The 23,965-nt window shown below is 41.3% G+C and overlaps 1 protein-coding gene across 1 annotated transcript in view; it reads left to right on the top strand.

Annotated features, from left to right (window-relative positions):
• Positions 1 to 22,602, top strand: part of LOC126426526 (beta-1,3-galactosyltransferase 6-like) — a 61,437-nt gene extending 38,835 nt beyond the window's left edge. The window contains exon 5 of the mRNA XM_050088430.1: positions 22,305 to 22,602. Within this exon, the coding sequence (XP_049944387.1) occupies positions 22,305 to 22,602 (298 nt within the window). The remainder of the gene's footprint in view (positions 1 to 22,304) is intronic.
• The last annotated feature ends 1,363 nt before the right edge of the window (positions 22,603 to 23,965 follow it).

Genomic DNA, 23,965 nt, shown 5'->3' with positions numbered 1-23,965 from the left:
GATCCGCAGGAAGAACAATTGTCGATGACCCTCCGTGTGAGCTCAGAGCCCTCTGATTTTTCCGTCATGGCCTTTTTGTGAGATATGCATAAAGGGAGGCAATTAATTAGTATCTATTTGTCGTTGTTGCTGTTGTGGTCTTCAGTCCTGAGACTGGTTTGATGCAGCTCTCCATGCTACTCTATCCTGTGCAAACTTCTTCATCTCCCAGTACCTACTGCAGCCTACATCCTTCTGAATCTGCTTAGTGTATTCATCTCTTGGTCTCCCTCTACGATTTTTACCCTCCACACTGCCCTCCAATACTAAATTGGTAATCCCTCGATGCCTCAGAACATGACCTACCAACCGATCCCTTTTTCTAGTCAAGTTGTGCCACAAGCTCCTCTTCTCCCCAATTCTATTCAATACCTCCTCATTAGTTATGTGATCTACCCACCTAATCTTCAGCATTCTTCTGTAGCACCACATTTTGAAGGCTTCTATTCTCTTTTTGTCTAAACTATTTATCGTCCACGTTTCACTTCCATACATGGATACACTCCATACAAATACTTTCAGAAACGACTTACTGACACTTAAATCAATACTTGATGTTAACAAATTTCTCTTCTTCAGAAACACTTTCCTTGCCATTGCCCAGTCTACATTTTATATCCTCTCTACTTCGACCATCATCAGTTATTTTGCTCCCCAAATAGCAAAACTCCTTTTCTACTTTAAGTTTCTCATTGCCTAATGTAATTTCCTCAGCATCACCCGACTTAATTCGACTACATTCCATTATCCTTGTTTTGCTTTTGTTGATGTTCATCTTATATCCTCCTTTCAAGACACTATCCATTCCGTTCAACTGCTCTTCCAAGCCCTTTGCTGTCTCTAACAGAATTACAATGTCATTGGCGAACCTCAAAGGTTTTATTTCTTCTCCATGGATTTTATTACCTACTCCGAACTTTTCTTTTGTTTCCTTTACTGCTTGCTCAATATACAGATTGAATAATATCAGGGAGAGGCTACAACCGTGTCTCACTCCCTTCCAACCACTGCTTCCCTTTCATGTCCCTCGACTCTTATAACTGCCATCTGGTTTCTGTACAAATTGTAAATAGCCTTTCGCTCCCTGTATTTTACCCCTGCCACCTTCAGAATTTGAAAGACAATATTCCAGTCAACACTGTCAAAAGCTTTCTCTAAGTCTACAAATGCTAGAAACGTAGGTTTGCCTTTCCTTAATCTTTCTTCTAAGATAAGTCGTAGGGTCAGTATTGCCTCACGTGTTCCAACATTTCTACGGAATCCAAACTGATCTTCCCCGAGGTCGGCTTCTACCAGTTTTTTCATTCGTATGTAAGGAATTCGCATTAGTATTTTGCAGCTATGATGACAATAGAAATACTAGACAACTATTTACAACAAATACATGATGACTCAGAAAGAAGAAACAGATTTCAGTTGTTTATTTCAGACAACCTGTGAAAGACAGAAACACGATGTGCATGTCACTCTATAGAGGAAGGTTCAAAGTTTTGTGTCTGAACAAACACTATACCGTACACGCAACACGAGCCCTGTATGTTGCTCAAGAATCAACAGAATAGTAGTCATTTCATTCTACACACAAATTGACAGGTCCCTGTATATTGAATCAACAGCTTCAGCAATTCAGATTCTCAGATCTTGAAGAGTAGCTGCCATAGATGGGACAAAGACTCTGTCTTTTACCTGTGCCTACAGAAAAGAATCACAAAGTGTAAGTTCTGGTGACCTGGGAAGCCAAAACTGATGAACAAGATCTTGTTGCCCACCTCTTTCAGTCTGATATTGTGCATTGGTATTGTTAATATGACACCATAGCTGAAGGTGAAGGTGAAGTGGGGTGCCATCATGCATAAAATTGAGATCACTGGAATTTTCATGAAGTTGAGGGAAGAACCGATTTTGCAGCATTGTCCAGGAATGACATCCCTGTCACATTTACCTCTGCAAAAAAGAAAGGTCAATAAGCTTTTAAACAGAAACAGCACAAAATACATTCATTTTTGGTGAGGCTCTTTTATGTTCAATGACAACGCTAAAATTTTGTGAACCCCTGTTGTGTTGGCAGAAGAGCCAATTAGATTAGATTAGATTAGATTAGATTAGATTAATACTAGTTCCATGGATCATGAATACGATATTTCGTAATGATGTGGAACGAGTCAAATTTTCCAATACATGACATAATTAGGTTAATTTAACAACATACTTAAGTTAATATAACAACTTTATTTTTTTTTATTTTTTTAATATTTTTTTCTTTTTTTTTCTTAATTTATATCTAAAAATTCCTCTATGGAGTAGAAGGAGTTGTCATTCAGAAATTCTTTTAATTTCTTCTTAAATACTTGTTGGTTATCTGTCAGACTTTTGATACTATTTGGTAAGTGACCAAAGACTTTAGTGCCAGTATAATTCACCCCTTTCTGTGCCAAAGTTAGATTTAATCTTGAATAGTGAAGATCATCCTTTCTCCTAGTATTGTAGTTATGCACACTGCTATTACTTTTGAATTGGGTTTGGTTGTTAATAACAAATTTCATAAGAGAGTATATATACTGAGAAGCTACTGTGAATATCCCTAGATCCTTAAATAAATGTCTGCAGGATGATCTTGGGTGGACTCCAGCTATTATTCTGATTACACGCTTTTGTGCAATAAATACTTTATTCCTCAGTGATGAATTCCCACAAAATATGGTGCCATATGAAAGCAATGAGTGAAAATAGGTGTAGTAAGCTAATTTACTAAGATGTTTATCACCAAAATTTGCAATGACCCTTATTGCATAAGTAGCTGAACTCAAACGTTTCAGCAGATCATCAATGTGTTTCTTCCAATATAATCTCTCATCAATGGACACACCTAAAAATTTGGAATATTCTACCTTAGCTATATGCTTCTGATTAAGGTCTATATTTATTAATGGCGTCATACCATTCACTGTACGGAACTGTATGTACTGTGTCTTATCAAAATTCAGTGAGAGTCCGTTTACAAGGAACCACTTAGTAATTTTCTGAAAGACAGTATTGACAATTTCATCAGTTAATTCTTGTTTGTCAGGCGTGATTACTATACTTGTATCATCAGCAAAGAGAACTAACTTTGCCTCTTCATGAATATAGAATGGCAAGTCATTAATATATAATAAGAACAACAAAGGACCCAAGACTGACCCTTGTGGAACCCCATTCTTGATAGTTCCCCAGTTTGAGGAATGTGCTGATCTTTGCATGTTACGAGAACTACTTATTTCAACTTTCTGCACTCTTCCAGTTAGGTACGAATTAAACCATTTGTGCACTGTCCCACTCATGCCACAATACTTGAGCTTCTCTAGCAGAATTTCATGATTTACACAATCAAAAGCCTTTGAGAGATCACAAAAAATCCCAATGGGTGGTGTTCGGTTATTCAGATCATTCAAAATTTGACTGGTGAAAGCATATATGGCATTTTCTGTTGAAAAACCTTTCTGGAAACCAAACTGACATTTTGTTAGTACTTCACTTTTACAGATATGTGAAGCTACTCTTGAATACATTACTTTCTCAAAATTTTTGGATAAAGCTGTTAGAAGTGAGATTGGATGGTAATTGTTGACATCAGATCTATCCCCCTTTTTATGCAAAGGTATAACAATAGCATATTTCAGTCTATCAGGGAAAATGCCCTGTTCCAGAGAGCTATTACACAGGTGGCTGAGAATCTTACTTATCTGTTGAGAACAAGCTTTAATACCGTGTTACGAATGAGGCCGAAATGCACGCATTTTAGCTCACGCAGGCTGGCGTGAGGAGGGAAGAACTATACTGACGTGAGGTCTGGAACATGACAAGGGATTAGAATTCAGAAAGCGGACGTAATTAGTTTGATACTGTGGTGTGCGTACTGTAAGACCTTCGATACACACACCATCAGATTATTTGACTTATTGCTCTAACAAAGTAGGTGAGTGTCAGCAATATGTCTCGTGGTCTTATCGTGGCGTGTTTATCTTCTGCCATTAGGTCAGACGATAGAAATGCCACTTGCACACTTAGAGTAGCATATTGACGGTGACCAACTTTAAACAGAACTTGATTAATTTTCACACACATTTATTAAAATAATAACAAGCATAAAAATTACTTAACTTGGTTCTGGATGCTATTTACAATTGACAACCTGAAGTTCCTTTGGTATTGGTACATTAATCTTATTCTCACATATATCTCTGATACTTGACAAAAGTGTCTATACATTTATCTTCATGGCTATGTACAGGAATATGGTAATCTTATTAGGCGCAGACTGAAACTTGACTATAGACTGGTACAGACAAATGTAGAACTCGTACAAACTGGTACAGACTAATGCAGCCTGGTACAGACTAACGCAGACTGGTACAGACTGCTGCAGACAAATGCAGACTGACTGATCGGAGGTCTGTACACTTGTTATAATACCTCACGCATTCATGTATCACTGCGCGAGTGTGATCTGCGAGGAGAAAAGGTTTTATGTTAGCAGCAATCTCAGTGGCTGCATTACATATTAATACGCGGATCGGCAGAAGCAGAATTTGTCCATCTCTATGCCAGCCCCATCTCATAGTGTGGAGAAGGACGAGCGCTGCGCCTGCGCTGTTGTGCTTAGCGGGGCGCGCTCTTGTGGGAAAGTTGTGTACGCGCTGACTACGCGGAACTATGTACACAACAGATACTTAACTTTAATCCATTGATGATGAATGTCCCTCTTGATGGTACATGATTCACAATATTATCTGTTCAGAATACATTATAGTAACTGAATATGGCGCCTTGCTGGGTCGTAGCAAATGACGTAGCTGTAGGCTATGCTAAACTATCATCTCTGCAAATGAGAGCGTATGTAGGCAGTGAACCATCGCTAGCAAAGTCGGCTGTACAACTGGGTCGAGTGCTGGGGAGTCTCTCTAGACTAGACCTGCCGTGTGGCGGCGCTCGGTCTGCAATCACTGACAGTGGCGACACGCGGGTCCGACGTATACTAACGGACCGCGGCCGATTTAAAGGCTGCCACCCAGCAAGTGTGGTGTCTGGCGGTGACACCACAAACCCCCCCCCCCCCCCCCCCCCAAATTCTTACATTATGGTGATTTTCATTTCCCAGTAGATGAATCATTGATTCATCAAAAAGATTAGTCATTCAGAAAAACTATACTGTGCTGTACCCTGGAGAACTGGAATGCAAAATTTGTACCTTCTGTTATGGTTCTTTGGATGCAATTGCTGCAGGAACTGCAACTTGCAAGGCTTCACATGCAGGCATTGTTTCAGAACATGCCACGCCATTGCCTGAGGAAGTTGAAGTCCTGGCCTACCTGACTTGTAGACTTTGAGGGTTCCATGTGAACCCATTTCAGATACGCTCGCTATTAGAATTTTTTGTGCCAGTCGTAAATCTGCTTGTGCAGAGGTGGCTTCTTGCTGAATTGACATCGGAATGCACATTGCACTTGAACAATTGATTGGATTCATGCAAAATTTCAACATACAATGTGATTTCTCTCGTGGGATAATTGCCATTTTGGTACAGAAAAACAACTGTGTAGCTTTGTCAAAACTTCGAACCTTCCTCTATCCAGTGAGATGTGCAATGTGTTTCCATCATTTATATTTTGTCTCTAATGAACAATTGAATCTGTTCTTTCTTTTTGAATCACCTTCTATATACATTTCTACACAGATACACACAACCCAATGTTTATAACGGTTTCATAGTTTTAAATTCAGGTTTGAAATCCCGTTAGAAGCTTCCATAGATAAACTGTTAAGGTCTTCCATTGTCCATTTAAATGCTTTGAGAGAGCATTCAAATATTATACAAGAAACTATCTAAATCTACATCCATAATCTGCAAGTATGTGGCGGAGGGTACTTTGAGTACCTCTATCGGTTCTCCCTTCTGTTCGAGTCTCATATTGTTCGTGGAAAGAAAGATTGTCGGTATGCGTTTGTGTGGGCTCTAATCTCTCTGATTTTATCCTCACGGTCTCTTCGCGAGATATACATAGGAGCGACCAATATACTGCTTGAATCCTCGGTGAAGGTATGTTCTCAAAACTTCAACAAAAGCCCGTACCGAGCTACTGAGCATCTCTCCTGCAGAGTCGTCCACTGGAGTTTATCTATCATCTCCGTAACGCTTTCGCGATTACTAAATGATCCTGTAACGAAGTGTGCCGCTCTCCGTTGGATCTTCTCCATCTCTTCTATCGACCCTATCTGGTACAGATCCCACACTGCTGAGCAGTATTCGAGCAGTGGGCGAATAAGTGTACTGTAACCTACTTCCTTTGTTTTCGGATTGCGTTTCCTTAGGATTCTTCCAGTGAATTTCAGTCTGGCATCTGCTTTACCGACAATCAACTTGATATCATCATTCCATTTTAAATCACTCCTAATGCCTACTCCCAGATAATTTATGGAATTAACTGCTTCCAGTTGCTGACCTGCTATATTCTAGCTAAATGATGAGGGATCTTTCTTTCTATGTAATCGCAGCACATTACACTTGTCTACATTGAGATTCAATTGCCATTCCCTGCACCATGCGTCAATTCGCTGTGGATCCTCCTGCATTTCAGTACAATTTTCCATTGTTAAAACCTCTCAATATACCACAACATCATCTGCAAAAAGCCTCAGTGAACTTCCGATGTCATCCACAAGGTCATTTATGTATATTGTGAATAGCAATGGTCCTACGACACTCCCCTGCGGCAAACCTGAAATCACTCTTACTTTGGAAGACTTCTCTCCATTGAGAATGGCATGCTGCGTTCAGTTATTTAGGAACACTTCAATCCAATCACACAATTGGTCTGATAGTCCATATGCTCTTACTTTGTTCATTAAACGACTGTGGGGAACTGTATCGAATGCCTTTCTGCTCTTCACCACAGGCACATGTAGGGGAGGACTTAGCATCCCCATTGGTGCAGCAATGCCCCACAGCTGCTCCCAGTCAGTTGTGATCCAATTCAGTGTGCACCAGTGCCATCAGTGTAGATCGAAACCTAGTGGTTGCTCCTAGAGAGTTTTAACTAGTTCGTGATGCTTCAGGGAAGACTGGTCCTACCATTGATTGTCCCAGGCTTCTTGCAAGTTGAAGTAATCACCCCGCAAGCTGAAGGCTGCACACCATGATAGTTTTTGCAGCCACTGGGCTTCTGAAAATAAAATTTGTGAATGAACTGGTAATTCTGAGGTGATACTGCATGAAGAGTTTGACAGAGCACTGAAAGACCTAAGCTGAAACAAGGCCCCGGGAGTAGACAACAATCCATTAGACCTACTGATAGCCTTGGGAGAGCCCGTCCTGACAAAACTATACCATCTGGTGGGCAAGATGTATAAGACAGGCGAAATACCCTCAGACTTCAAGAAGAATACAATAATTCCAATTGCAAAGAAAGCAGGTGTTGACAGGTGTGAAAATTACCAAACTATCCCGGGCTTGATTCCCGGCAGGGTCAGGGATTTTCTCTGCCTCAAGATGACTGGATGTTGTGTGTCTTTCATCATCATTTCATCCCCATCGATGCGCAAGTCGCCGAAGTGGCGTCAACTCGAAAGACCTGCACCAGGCGAACGGTCTACCCGACGGGAGGCACTCGTCACACGACGTTTCATTTTTCATTTCAGTTCAATAAGCCACGGCTGCAAAATACTAACATGAATTCTTTACAGACGGGTGTCCCTATGACTTATCTTAGAAAATAGATTAAGGAAAGGCAAACACAACATCCAGTCATCTTGAGGCAGAGAAAATCCCTGACCCTGCCGGGAATCAAACCCGGGATAGTTTGGTAATTTTCACACCTGTCAACACCTAGACTTAGAGAAAGCTTTTGACAATGTTGACTTGAATACTCTCTTTCAAATTCTGAAGGTGGCAGGGGTAAAATACAGGGAGCAAAAGGCTATTTGCAATTTGTACAGAAACCAAATGGCATTTATAAGACTTGAGGGGCATGAAAGGGAAGCAGTGGTTGGGAAGGGAGTGAGACAGGGTTGCAGCCTCTCCCCGATGCTATTCAATCTGTATATTGAGCAAGCAGTAAAGGAAACAAAAGAAAAATTTGGAGTAGGAATTAAAATCCATGGAGAAGAAATAAAAACTTTGAGGTTCACCGATGACATTGTAATTCTGTTACAGACAGCAAAGGACCTGGAAGAGCAGCTGAACGGAATGGACAGTGTCTTGAAAGGAGGATATAAGATGAACATCAACAAAAGCAAAACGACGATAATGGAATGTAGTTGAATTAAATAGGGTGGTGCTGAGGGAATTAGATTAGGAAATGAGACACTTAAAGTAGTAAAGGAGTTTTGCTATTTGGGGAGCAAAATAACTGATGATGGTCGAAGTAGAGAGGAGAAAATGTAGACTGGCAATGGCAAGGAAAGCATTTCTGAAGAAGAGAAATTTGTTAACATCGAGTATAGATTTAAGTGTCAGGAAGTCCTTTCTGAAAGTATTTGTTTGGAGTGTAACCACGTATGGAAGTGAAACGTGGACAATAAATAGTCTAGACAAGAAGAGAATAGAAGCTTCGGAAATGTGGTGCTACAGAAGAATACTGAAGATTGGATGAGTAGATCACATAACTAATGAGGAGGTATTGAATAGAATTGGGGAGAAGAGGAGTTTGTGGCACAACTTGACTAGAAGAAGGGATCGGTTGGTAGGACATGTTCTGAGGCACCAAGGGATCACAAATTTAGCATTGGAGGGCAGCGTGGAGGGTAAAAATTGTAGAGGGAGACCAAGAGATGAATACACTAAGCAGATTCAGAAGGATGTAGGCTGCAGTAGGTACTGGGAGATGAAGAGGGTTGCACAGGATAGAGTAGCATGGAGAGCTGCATCAAACCAGTCTCAGGACTGAAGACCACAACAACAACAAGAACAACAACATTCACCAATGATTGTGATCTTCTTACAGATGATGGTGTAATGTTACTAAGTACTGGTAGCCAGTACATGTTTGTGACACGAACACAACCCCTTCTAGGAATGTGCACTCTCAGAATTTTATCAGGAAACTGCACTGTGATGCAGTATGCCTCTCTTGCAGCACATGCCGCTGGAGTTGGGTGAGCCTTGCCAACATACTTTAACACTTTGAATGAAATGGACTGCTCTCCTTTGACTCTTTTCATTTCCCCTACCAATTCCAGACTGACGAGTAATATTCAAGCATCGGTCGAATGAGGTTTTTTTAAGCTGTATCCTTGCTGGGTGGACTACGCTTTTGGAGGATTAGTGTTATGTGGTCATTCCACTTTAAATCACTCCGTACGCATACGCCTACATATTTGACAGGTGTGACTTGTTCTTCTGATTCTTCTGCAGTGGTGAAATGATGTTTCTTTCTGCCTATGTGTACAAGGTCTGTCTAAAAAAAAGTATCCGACCTTTGATTTTCCCATGCAAAATAGACAATAGCGTGGCACAACTGTACACAGTAAATGAAGAGGCCTTTATGAATGCGAGTGAATTTTGTCCCCACCTGTCAGTCGCTGAGTGAGGTGCTATGCAACATGTTGATTGTATTACTGATTCTCTCAAGATGACTGAACATTTGAGCAAAGATACTGCATCAAATTTTGTCAAAAGCTTGGTGATTCTCAAAGTGAAACAATTTGTAAGATTCAGCAAGTCTTTGGAGAAGATGCAATGGGTGTAACACAAATTAAGAAGTGGCTCAACCATTTCAAAAATGGCCGCACATGAGTGGCGAGTGACCGGTGTTCTGGCAGGCCCCAAACTGCTCAAAGTGCAACTGTTGTTGAGAGGGTGCAAACTTTGGTGATGGCAGATCGTCGTTTGACCGTGCGGGAGATTGCCCGAGAGGTTGGAGTGAGTAAAGATGCTGCACATGCAATTTTGTGTGACGATTTGAACGTGCACCGAGTGGCTGTGAAATTCGTGCCCGAGTTGTTATCGCTGGAACAAAAAGACCTCGGATCTGGAATTGCAGAGGACCTTCTGGTCACCACCAACCTTTATCCTGGGTTTCGAAACACCGTGATAACTGGAGATGAGTCATGGGTGTACGGGTATGACCCAGAAAGAAAAAGACAGCCATCACAATGGAAGCATCCCGACTCTCCAAGGCCGAAGAAAGTGCGGCACGTGCGAAGCAAAATCGAGGTGATGCTGACTGTCTTCTTTGATGTCCGCAGAATTGTGCATCATGAATACACACCGGAAGGAACAACAGTGACAAAGGATTACTATCAAGATGTTCTCCAGCAACTCCATGATGCAGTTCAGGGCAAAAGATCAGACATGTGGACGGCAAAAAACTGGCAACTGCATCACGACAATGGCCCAACCATTCATCCCACTTGATCCAAAATTTTCTGGCCAAACATGGAATTACAACTGTTCGCCAACCTCCCTAATTACCAGAAATGGCTCCTTGCGACTTCTGGTTGTTTCCAAAATTGAAGACGCCACTGAAAGGATCCTGTTTTGAGAGTAGAGAAGAGAGAATACGGAAAACGATAACGAAGTTGAACACCATTCCAGAAGAAGACTTCCAGAGTTATTTCCAGCAGTGGAAGGATCAGTGGGCTAAGTGTCTGCGAGCACAAGGGGCCTACTTTGAAGGGGATTAGGTTCCCAACCCCATCAGGTATTCAAAATATTTTTTCTGGCCAAAGGTCAGATACTTTTTAGACAGGACAGACCTCGTATACTCACAATATGGAACCTTTGTTTATGTTGAGGGTCTACTATAATGATTTTCAAAAATTAGCAAGCAGGCTTTTGCAAAGTTGTTTGCATTTCTCTTCGAGTATCTGTCAGTTCACATTTTTCAGCTAGTTCCTTCCTCAAAGAGGAGGGAGCGTTGGGTTTGATTAAAGTTATAGAAGGAAGGGTGGACCACTCATATCCCAAGATGTGAGGGACCGACCTGTGGTGAGGATAAGGAGCGGCAAAGGTGAAGGGGAAGTATTAGAGAGAGTAGGAGGTCAGAGATTAAGGCTGTCTGAGAAAGAATGCTGAATTTGAAGCTACTATAAATTGAATTTATTTATTTGAAAGAAGTAAACAAAACACACTATTCTTTTCAGAAGATATTGAGGTTTAAATTTGAAACACAATATCAGGCATATGGCCCCCTCTACTAGTTCATAATTGCAATCGTTCAGTCATTGAAATTAACCTGCTCTCATATTTGCCCATCGACTTTGTGAAGGACACGTCAGATTTATTGTTTGAGTTCCAACAGGTTACAAGGTTTGTTCTGGTAAACTTGTGACATAGTGTACCCCTGTAGGAAAAAGTCAGAAGGTGTCACATCATTGCTGTGGTCTCTTTGTAATGAGATTAGACTGTGTGGGAACTTTTCCCGCACCAGAGCAATTGTGTCTCGTGTAGTGTGGCAAGGTGCGCCTGTATTGTTGCAACCATATATTTTTGAGGTTCATTTGATCTGAAAGGGGCCAAAGGAAGGCAGTGAGCATCACACAATGGTGAACTCCACTCTCTGTGACAGCCCTTTGTTGTTCATATTCAAAAAAGTAATGACCAATTGAGCATCCACTCTAATTCCCACACCAAACCGTAACTCACGGAGGATGCATGTCTTTTTTGTGAATTACTCTTGAGTTCTCTGATCCCCATATTTGGCAATTATGCTTGTTTACATAGCTGTTTAAATGGAAGAGGGCTTTGTCTGAGAAAATTATGTGCTTTGTGAAACAGTGGCTCTCTCTTGTCTCTTTCCAAGGCCCATTGCACAAACTGCCATCATTTTACATCTTCTGCTGGTCTAAGTTCCTGTGTTAAATGAACTCTGTACAGGTGTTAAAAGCAAATCTTTTTTTTAAGATTCTTTGCACTGTTGCTGGACACATTATGCATATCTTGAGCATCATGGTGACACATTTTTCACAGACCCACATTAACACCTAGTTGTTAGCACACTAGGGAGGATGACAATTTAATCCTGCGTCTGACCATCCTGATTTAGGTTTCCCGTGATTTCCCTAAAATGCTGGGATGGTTCCTTTGAAAGGGCACGGCCGACTTCCTTCTGAAGAAACCGATGACCTTGCAGTTTGTTCCCCTCCCCCCAAATTACCCTTAACCCAAATTAACAGAATCACCAACAGCAACAGCATTTCCCTTACACCAGCCACTTTGAGGCTGTCCACATCTGTTGGTGTCTACTGTTGAATCTTTTTTTAATCAACCTCCTGACAGTGGATTTATTTGGCACATTGTTGTGTGCGTGTGTTTGAGGTTTACGGGCGCTAAACAGCGTGGGGCACATTGTTGTGTCCAAGAATAGTGTGGAGTTCCTGAACAGTTTTTGCAGGACTTTCACCAGTGAGTTTTCACAATCAACATTCACTGTTCCATCCTTTATCTTTCTGTGCTGATGCTGCACAAACACTGACCTGGAAAATGAAAACACAGTATCAAAACATAACCTCAGTGGTCACTGATAACAAAACATGCAAACACAATGTTGCCAACAACAATAAATAAAAATAACAGGCTTTTTAGATCTGGCATTCTAGACACCCATTAGTACTTTGGTAAGCATTGTGCCACCTTTAGTCCAAGATAGTGGAGAACAGCTGAGGAGTAAAGGTGGATTAAGAAGAAAGAAATTATAAAAAAATAGTGTGATTAAGCACTACGAGTAGATAATATGATTGCTTTTATATTTTTATCTTCATTTTCACCACCTGCCCCCCTCCCTACCTCTTCACTTTTTCCCCCATCACCTACTTGTTATTAATTGCACAATTCATTTAATTTCTCTTCCTCTAATCTATCGTTACTTCTCCAATTCTTGATTATCTCTTAAGTGAAACAATATTTCACCATTTCTGTGGCACTCTTCTGTGACTCGAAGAAACCTGTGACCATTTGTGGTGTCCTTTTCTATATACACTCAGCATCATCTTGTAAAGATGCCATTCTCACAACCTGTGCAAATATCGACATATGTGTATGAGCCTAGCAGGCAATGGTGGTCACACGTGTCAGTCTCAAGACTTGGACTTTAAAATGGTAGTTTGCAGTTTTTTTTTATATTGTTTGGTCACACAAAATGGTCCAAGGTTTAGTTACAGTGCTGATCTCACAGTTCAGTTAGGGGCAGTGAAACACAGTATTCTGAGAAATTGAATTGTAGTGGAGAAGGCTATAAATAACAATAAATGGTTATTATTACTCAAAACCATGCTGTAAGATAATTCAACTCAGTTTCCTGATTTGCTTTAGGACAAGGGAGGAATAAGGAATTTGTGAGATGGCACAGAATGGGAGAAAATGGCTGGGAGGTTATTCAAATCCCTTGCAGCATAGGTGTCTATAGATTCTGTATACAGCTGTGCCAGCATCAGTGGAGAAGTAACAAAAGATGTGTCCCAGTGACATGTGTTGGGACCCTTGCTCTCCATATTGTATGTTAATTACCTTGAGGCAGACAATGTTAGTAGTAACCTCAGATTTTTCCAGATGGTGCAGTTATCTGCAGTGAAATACTGTCTGAGAAAAGCTGCACCAATATTCAGTCAGATCTTGGTAAGATTTTGAAAAGGCACAAAGATTGGCAATTTGCTTTAAATGTCAAGAGTAGTAAAACTGCAATGGAAATTCCAGACTGGAATATCGACAGTTATGACATTAAAGGCGACATGTTGAGTTGCAAACAGGCACAACAAAAAGACTGTTACACATTATGCTTTTGGACAAACCCTTTATTAGAAAAGAAAAACATAGACATAGTCACACAAGCAAGCACACCTGTCACACACATGATCACTATGTAAATGAAGTATCCTGTGGCTACAATATCAGTGAGTCACAGTTGGAATCTGTCAAGTCATACAATTATGTGAGGGTAACAGTTTGTAGGAATATGAAATGTAATGATCATTTAGGCTCAGTCATAGGAAAAGCAAATGTCAGACTTCGATTCATTGGGGAAATGCAATCAGCCTGCAAAGGCGATATCCTACAAAACCCTTGTGTGACCCATCCTAGAATATTGTTCAACTGTGTGGGACAAGCACCAAATGAGACTAACATGGACATTGAATGTGTAGAAAGAAGGGCAGCACAGTTGGTCATGATTTTGTTTGGCTCATGGTGGAGCATCAGGGAAATTCTGGTGAATCTGATCTCGGGACCAATTGAAGGCAGGCACCAATTATGCCATAAAAGTCTGCCTACAAAGTTTAAAGACCAGTTTTATGTGACGAATCTAGCAATATAGAACAACACCCTATTAATGATTACTGTAGGGATCGTGAAGACGAGATGAGGTATGAGGTGTTTAAGCTGTCATTCTTTCTGTGCTTTGTACATGAATGGAATGGGAAGAAACCCTAAAAACTGGCACAATGGTAAGTACACTCTGGCATGCATTTCACATAGGTTTTCAAAGTACTAATGTAGACTTCTAAAGTCAATGATTTACGGCTGGTCTGCTTCATTTGTAAAATTAATAAAAAAAAAAAAATGGCTCTGAGCACTATGGGACTTAACATCTATGGTCATCAGTCCCCTAGAACTTAGAACTACTTAAACCTAACTAACCTAAGGACATCACACACATCCACGCCCGAGGCAGGACTCGAACCTGCGACCGTAGCAGTCGCGGGGCTCTGGACTGAGCGCCTACAACTGCTAGACCACCGCGGCCGGCGTAAAATTAATGCAATGGGTTTGTACCGTTACAACTTTTTTGTACATTAGACTACAGAGATCAACAGTCAATGCTCACATATATTGTTTGTTGGCTACACCAAGGTTTTGTAATCTGACTTGAAACATATGTGTATGTAATATATAAAGGGGAAAGGTTACAAAAAAATCTCTAAAAGCTCATGGCCAATTTACTTCAGATTTCTGCATGGTTCCCTGATCGACATTTGGGCAGACAGGCTGTCAAATTTACCTCAATGTTCTTGGACAGTTTACTCATAATTTCTACATTCAGATGAAACAATGACAAAAAATTAATGAAAAATTAAATGCCTAACAAACAAAATACATCGTGGTAAACTGACCGTAATTCTGATCACAAGAATAGATTACAGCAGCAATACCTGTCTTGGAAATAGTACAATCAGATGTCACTAGATTGCAGAATGAGCGAAAGCTTGAGAATTTATTAGCAACATATTTATTGATTTGTTGCCATTGTTGCATATGCCATACACCCTGTAAGATATTTTAGTCTGTGTTTCATTTGAGCTTGATAAAATTGTATCTTTGCTAACTGTAAAAACACTTTAATTATGTTTTTATGAAAGGGAAGTTTCACAGCTTGCAATGTAGAAATGGTTAACTCAGTATATCCTTTTAAATATATAGGGTTTCTTTCATCCCTCCTGACTGTAAATCTGTATTTACATTATCAAAAACATTAATAAATATGTGAAATATTTATTCATTAAGCATATGCACATATTTTTAGAGTTAAAATATTTTTTGCAGAAAATTAGGTACACTGAAAAAAATAAAAGTATGTATTTTACAGTTAGATTTTTGGTACATATGTGTCACAAATATATAACTTTAATTTGTAATTTAAAAAGGAACCAAAGCATGATCTATGATGCAATTATTATTACTAAACTTTTCATTTAAAATTGGTCTATATTTGCAAAAGTCAGAACGGGGAGCTTAGAACCTGGTTTTTATGAGTGCCACAGGTGAAGACTTATTCATTGACACCCAGTCATTCAAACATGCCATTCAATTTAAAGGGATTGCATTTTGCTATGGAGCTTGCATTCACTGTGAGTATCAACAAGTTAAACATCCCGGGCAATGTCGGGACTACAACAAGTTCTCGATAACCCAGATTAGTGCTGTGCTTGAGTACAAGTTGAACTGCTTGAGCAGTTTATACCACACTAAAAATTCTTGGTTCTGTTCAGTCTGTCAATCACCTTGTGATCTAGCAACTTGATGCTATCTTTGTGTCAGGTCTTGTCACTGTAATTCGTTCTCATGATAGCAGTTACAGTTAGTTTGATGTGATCTGTTTTACCTATTGGTCATTCTTAATTTTAATCCTTATTTCATGTGAATGTTACCATCTTCTTTTTGAGCTGAATAAAAGCCGATTCTGTTTTTACCCATTATTTTAATATCTGAATCAAGATTGAAATGCTCGTTTGAAATCCACTTGGTAAACCATTACTGTTCTCTAATAACAAAATAAAAGACTGAACTGACTTCATAGTCAGGCAGTATGTTTTGAAAGACAGCACTTTTGCCTTTGAGTGTTAGTACTACTAAAAATTCAACATAAATGTCTATGTATCCTTGTAAATCGTTCTGTAAGAGAACTCTTTGTTAAAATATAACAAGATTTTGTACAATGGTAGGATTTGATGGTATTTCCTGACATGTTTCATAAAATTTTCTAAATTTAACCATCAAGCGGATGCACCTGTGCAAAAAGTGCACCAGCCACAAACAACATTGTCTTGCACCATTCCAGTGTTGTTTTACAATTGTGAGACCTTATCTATTCCTTCATTATTGCTTCAGGTAATACTGTGACGAGTTGCATTGCCATATGTCCAAGAGAGTGGGAGTAATATGAGATAAACAGTGAGCAAGGTGAGAAAATGACACAGCCCGCTGTGCAAGAAAATGTCAAAGATTTCAAGCTAGAAGCACAATCCCACAATTAGGCAGCTGTCTATGAGATAGTTAGCAATTGAATAAGGAGTTGGCTATGACCTGATGGAAATGAGTGCAGCTGCATCAGATCCCAGCTAACAGCTTATTCAATAGCTTATTCAGTATACTGCGACTGGGTCATTACTGAGGAATAACATTTGTATGTGGCAGGAGAGTGATGTAATGAAGGTTTATTTTATTATTGTTTGAGTAAACAGTGATACAGGATGTATAATGTACTTTTGTTTCATCATTGTTAAATTAAACGAAGATTATTCTGTGATATTGCTCGTACGTGATTGAACAGTCCACAGGTGAACTGCTGGTTCATAGTGTCCAACGGACACAATATTTTAGTGATCAGACATGTTGCCATCATCAGGTGTGCTGGCAAACTGAGCTTTTGAGGGCGTGCGGCGGACTGACATCCCCTGCCCCTGCAACCCATTCCGTCCACTGTCCGCGTTGCACTTCGGCAGTCACAGAGATGCTAGCATTGCCATCTGTGATGGCATTGATGTGATTTCTCTGTCCACCCTGGTCTCCAGATCATTTTAATGCTGAGAGCCTTCATAATTAAACTCAGTACTGATTCCCAAATGTTCCTAAGATTGTAGCTGCAACTCAGTTGATGAGCTCATTCCTGGTACGAATTTATACACCCTCTCTAACAACACTGTCCCAGTATTTGGAAGTCTGTGCCAAGATCCTGGTATGATCTTACTCCATTGCATGATTCTCAGACAAACAGTTCTCTGAGATGGCTGGTTTGGTGGGATATATCAGTCGAGCAGGTGCTGACAGATGTGAAAATTACCGAACAGTCAGTTTAATAAGTCACGGATGCAAAATACTAATGCGTATTCTCTAAAGACGAATGGAAAAACTGGTGGAAGCTGACGTCGGGGAAGATCAGTTTGGATTCCGTATAAATATTGGTACGCGTGAGGCAATACTGACCCTACGACTTATCTTAGAAGCTAGATTAAGGAAAGGCAAACCTACATTTCTAGCATTTGTAGACTTAGAGAAAGCTTTTGACAATGTTGACTGGAATACTCTCTTTCAAATTCTGAAAGTGGCAGGGGTAAAATACAGGGAGCGAAAGGCTATTTACAATTTGCACAGAAACCAGATGGCAGGTATAAGAGTCGAGGGGCACAAAAGGGAAGCAGTGGTTCGGAAGGGAGTGAGACAGGGTTGTAGCCTCTCCCCGATGTTATTCAATCTGTATATTGAGCAAGCAGTGAAGTAAACAAAAGAAAAATTCGAAGTAGGTATTAAAATCCATGGAGAAGAAATAAAAACTTTGAGGTTCGCGGATGACATTGTAATTCTGTCAGAGACAGCAAAGGACTTGGAAGAGCAGTTGAATGGAATGGACAGTGTCATGAAAGGAGGGCATAAGATGATCAACAACAAAAGCAAAACGATGATAATGGAATGTAGTCGAATTAAGTCGGGTGATGCTGAGGGAATTAGATTAGGAAATGAGACACTTAAAGTAGTAAAGGAGTTTTGCTATTTGGGGAGCAAAATAACTGATGATGGTTGAAGTAGAGAGGATATAAAATGTAGACTGGCAATGGGAAGGAAAGCGTTTCTGAAGAAGAGAAATTTGTTAACATCGAGTATAGATTTAAGTGTCAGGAAGTCGTTTCTGAAAGTATTTGTATGGAGTGTAGCCATGTATGGAAGTGAAACATGGATGATAAACAGTTTGGACAAGAAAAGAATAGAACCTTTCGAAATGTGGTGCTACAGAAGAATGCTGAAGATTAGGTGGGTAGATCACATAACTAATGAGGAGGTGTTCAATAGGATTGGGGAGAAAAGAAGTTTGTGGTACAACTTGACTAGAAGAAGGGATCGGTTGGTAGGACGTGTTCTGAGGCATCAAGGGATCACCAATTTAGTATTGGAGGGCAGTGTGGAGGGTAAAAATCGTAGAGGGAGACCAAGAGATGGATACGCTAAACAGATTCAGAAGGATGTAGGCTGTAGTAGTTACTGGGAGATGAAGAAGCTTGCACAGGATAGAGTAGCATGGAGAGCTGCTTCAAACCAGTCTCAGGACTGAAGACCACAACAACAACAACAACATCAGTCGAGTGTGCCTCTGGTGTCCTTGGCAATAATCCTCGACGGTGTGCATGGTCTGTGCCATATATGTCTTCCCACATTGACATGGAATCTGGTGTACACCAGCCTTCCACAAACTGAAATCATCTTTGACACTTCCCAATAATATGTATTTTTTGTTGGGCAGGAAAAAGATGGTTTTTACTCTGCACTTCTACAATATGCATACAATTGTTCCTGTTAGTGTGCCAGTGTATGGCATCAAGGCAGTGGCTATGTCTTCCTTAGTGGCTTCTTCCATCTCCACAGATTGCACTGTTTTGTGGGATGGGGAGCATGCGTAAACTGCCATTCCGGGTACCATTTTTTTCACAATACAGTTCTGAGATGTTCCAGCTCCTGGGACAGACACTCTGCACCTGAAACAGTGCACGCCTGTGTACTAGTGTTTTTAGTACCCCATTCCTCTGCGACGGGTGGTGGCAGCTCTCTGCATGCAAATAAAGGTCAGTGTGTGTTTTCTTCTGATACACACCGTGGCCCATCAGATGTTCTCTTGACCGTGACGTCCAGGAATGGTACTGTTCCTTCTGCTTCAGTCTCCATATGGAATTTGACGTTGGCATGTATAGATTTCAGATGTGTATAGAAGTCAAGGAGTTTGTCAATTCCATGGGGTCAAATTATGAACATGTCATCTACATCATGGAAAAAACACATGGGTATCCGTTTGGATGATGCCAGGGCTTCGTCCTTGAAGTACTCGGTATACAAATTTGTGACCACAGGTAAGAGTGGACTGTGCATTGCCACTCCTTCCATTTGTTTGTAGTTTTCTCCATTAAACAGAAAATAAATATGTGGAAGTCAAGTCACTCCTGAAAAGCTTGCTGGTCTTCTCATCAGATTTCTGAAGTTGTCAAGACATTGTGAAAAATCCACAGAATTGCAGATAAGATGCGTGCACTTATTCACATAAGGGCTTAGTATTTCCTTCAGGTATTTTGTCAGCAAATATGTAGGTGCCCTAGTGTTACTGACAATCGGGTGCAATGGCACCCCGTCTTTGTGAACTTTAGGGAGTCCATAATGTCTTGGTAGTACAGATCCGTGAGGTAACAGTTTTTTCATGACGCCCTCTGGTAAATCCGTGTCCTCGAGAAGAGCCTTACTCTTGTTTTCCACCTCCTTTGTGGGGCCACTATTGACCTTCCTGTAGGAGGCATCATCTCATATGTAGGTGCCCTAATGCTGTTGACAATGGGGTGCAAAGGCACCTTGCCTTTGTGAATTTTAGGGAGTCCACAATGTTTTGGCGGTACAGATCCTTGAGGTAACAATTGTTTCGTGACACCCTGTGTTAAATCTGTGTCCTTGAGAAGAGCACAGGTCATCCCCGTTTTCAAGAAGGGACGTCGAACAGATGTACAGAACTATAGACCTATATCTCTAACGTCGATCAGTTGTAGAATTTTGGAACACATGTTATGTTCAAGTATAATGACTTTTCTGGAGACTAGAAATCTGCTCTGTAGGAATCAGCATGGGTTTCGAAAAAGACGATCGTATGAAACCCAGCTCGCGCCATTCGTCCACGAGACTCAGAGGGCCATAGACACGGGTTCACAGGTAGATGCCGTGTTTCTTGACTTCCGCAAGGCGTTCGATACAGTTCCCCACAGCCGTTTAATGAACAAAGTAAGAGCATATGGACTATCAGACCAATTGTGTGATTGGATTGAAGAGTTCCTAGATAACAGAACGCAGCATGTCATTCTCAATGGAGAGAAGGCTTCCGAAATAAGAGTGATTTCAGATGTGACACAGGGGAGTGTCGTAGTACCGTTGCTATTCACAATATACATAAATGACCTTGTGGATGACATCGGAAGTTCACTGAGGCTTTTTGCAGATGATACTGTGGTATATGGAGAGGTTGTAACATTGGAAAATTGTACTGAAATGCAGGGGGATCTGCAGCGAATTGACGCACGGTGCAGGGAATGGCAATTGAATCTCAATGTAGACAAGTGTAATGTGCTGTGAATACATAGAAAGATAGATCCCCTATCATTTAGCTACAATATAGCAGGTCAGCAAATGGAAGCAGTTAATTCCATAAATTATCTGGGAGTACGCATTAGGAGTGATTTAAAATGGAATGATCATATAAAGTTGATCGTCGGTAAAGCAGATGCCAGACTGAGATTCATTGGAAGAATCCTAAGGAAATGCAATCCGAAAACAAAGGAAGTAGATCACAGTACACTTGTTCGCCCACTGCTCGAATACTGCTCAGCAGTATGGGATCTGTACCACATAGGGTTGATAGAAGAGATAGAGAAGATCCAACGGAGAGCAGCGCGCTTCGTTACAGGATCGTTTAGTAATCGCGAAAGCGTTACGGAGATGATAGATAAACTCCAGTGGACGACTCTGCAGGAGAGACGCTCAGTAGCTCGGTACGGACTTTTGTTGAAGTTTCGTGAACATAACTTCACCGAGGAGTCAAGCAGTATATTTCTCCCTCCTACGTATATTTTGTGAAGAGACCATGAGGATAAAATCAGAGATTAGAGCCCACACAGAAGCATACCGACAATCCTTCTTTCCACGAACGATACGAAACTGGAATAGAAGGGAGAACCGATAGAGGTACTCAAGGTACCCTCTGCCACACACAGTCAGGTGGCTTGCGAAGTATGGATGTAGATGTAGATGTAGATGTAGATGTAGCCTGGTTTTCCACCTTCTTTGTGGGGTCACTACTGATCTTCCTGTAGGAGTCATCATCTAGCAGACTCTTCTCAATGTAGTCCTTGTGGATAAGAACAACAGTAGCATTATCTTTGTCAGCAGGTAAGACAGCAATCTCAGGGCACTGTTTCAGGTCCCGATTCGTCACCCTCTCTGCTGGTTTGATCAACAGTAACGCTGGGAGATACTGAAGAATCACATTATATACCTCTTGCTCATACGTTTTTACCCTGGTGACATAAAGGCATCTACTATTGACATGTGCACAAAATAGAAGTGCGCCTGCTCCTGTTTTAAAAAAACAGTGTGCCCACTCGACAGTTAAGCATAGTTATAGCTCGTTATTTTGGATTGCTCCTAATTTCTCACATATCATACACACTTGCGCCGAACGAATCAAATGTCACGTGACTGCGAGCAGCAATACAGTATCGAATGCTGCGGCATACGGGGAAATCTCGAGTCTGTTCAAATGTATTACTTACGCATCCTCGCACATCACTCCTTAGCCGATGTCAGTGTGTAGTAGGATAGTTAATCTCCTCAGATCTCCTAGCAGAGTAGTACTACAGCCTATTGAGAATGAAATAATTATCAAAATTGGTCTAACCGACAAACAGTATATTTAGGAATTGACTGTTAACCTCTGTAGTCAAATTTAGTGTACTCACCGACATTCTACACCGACAGTACTGTACACACAGACAAATGTCGGCAGGCTGTACTACAAAGACGACGTGGCTGTGGGTACGTGGCTGGCCCCCCTGAAGAATGTGCGGCGCGTGCACGACCCGCGGTTCGACACGGAGTCGGTGTCCCGCGGCTGCCACAACAGTTACCTGGTGACACACCAGAAGAGCGCCGACGAAATGGTGGCCATGTGGCAGCGGCTGCGCTGGGGTTCCAACCAGCCGTGCCCGGAGGGGCAGGAGACGCGCCACCGCCTCTCCTACAACTACGACTGGACCTCGCCGCCCTCCCGCTGCTGCCGCCGCCGCGACCCCTCCGTCCCGTGAGGTGGTGTAGCGGTGCGGGAGGGCCCCGCTTCTACTCGCTGTCTCATTGTGTCGTAACTCTGTTGTATGTCTGTAGAGCTGAGGGTGCTGCTCGCAGCTGTGTTTCCTCTGCCTTGCTTCATCTTGCACAAAGCCGACTCTCTCTATGCGAATGCTTGAAAGGTAGCTAACATTTCACTGAGGTACTTGTCTGTTTACGGTACAAATAATGAGCAGCACTGTCCCCCTTTAAGTTTTTTAAATTTATGACACAGTTCAAAAGCCTGCCTCCATCGCAGGGTGGCAGATCAGGTATTTTGTTTACTCTACGCACAATATAACTGGACAGTTCTGCAGAGGATGCTGGGAGCACGAGCGTACGATCACTACCTGACACACGGCTTGCTCCAGTAGTTGAACAGAGGTGTGGGACAGAATGAGCTCCACCTCCTCCTCACAGAACGAGCAGTGTGCTAGACTCGACACTGCATTCGCTGTGTGTACCACAATGCTGTATTGCCGAGGTGCGCCTTATTGTCTCTGAGTTGAAATCGGCAATGGACGAAAACAGTCCACCGTTTCACCGTTTCCTACACTCCCAGACAAGTGGCAGGTTATATTGTGCGTGTAGTAAGTGTTTTGTCTGAGGGAATCCACCAGTATCAAAATATATGCACTTCCGTACATCTCCGACGCATTCTTTCACTGTGAGCGGTGCTTTTGGATGAAGTATACAACAAATGTGATTCACGGGACTGCAGATATTTCGACCGACTTTGATTACGTCAGAAACCGTTGTGCACAGCGACTGTAGATTGTAAGGAAGAAGAGGCACACAACAGTCAGTCACAGTCCCATTAGCTTTTATTATGATTGCAAATCTATATCTCAGTTACAAATAGCCATCTTCAGTGCATTTTCGGTACAATTCAACACAGAAGTGCATGTCACCATATGTTCTTACAGGTGTGTAGGCAGAAGGAACCGTACGTCTGTAAGAACGTATATTGACATGAACTGCTGCGAGTCTGCCGAATTGTAATGAAAATGCACTGAAGGTGGCTATTTATAGCCATAATGTAGATTTGGAAACATAATAAAAACAGATGGAATTGTGACTAACTGCTTTGTGTCTCTTCTTCATTGCAGATATTTCAACTCTGTCGGTTCTTTCCAGGAAGTACACCTCAGCTGAACACCTAATCTGCCACCTGATGATAGGGAATAACCTCTGAAATATGTTGTAAAAAGTCAGTGACTGATTACATTGTGGTTTTTATTCAAATTAAAAAAAATGTTGATCTTTTAGGAAAGTTCTTGCAGAATGTAAATACTTTAGGATTAAAGGAGACCACTCACCAAAAAGCAGAAGCATTGAGTTGGC

Source organism: Schistocerca serialis, chromosome 11 (assembly GCF_023864345.2).
Source record: "Schistocerca serialis cubense isolate TAMUIC-IGC-003099 chromosome 11, iqSchSeri2.2, whole genome shotgun sequence".
Classification (NCBI taxonomy): Eukaryota; Metazoa; Arthropoda; class Insecta; order Orthoptera; family Acrididae; genus Schistocerca; species Schistocerca serialis.
The sequence above is the reverse complement of the archived record's forward strand: the minus strand, read 5'-3'. Positions and strand labels throughout refer to the sequence as shown.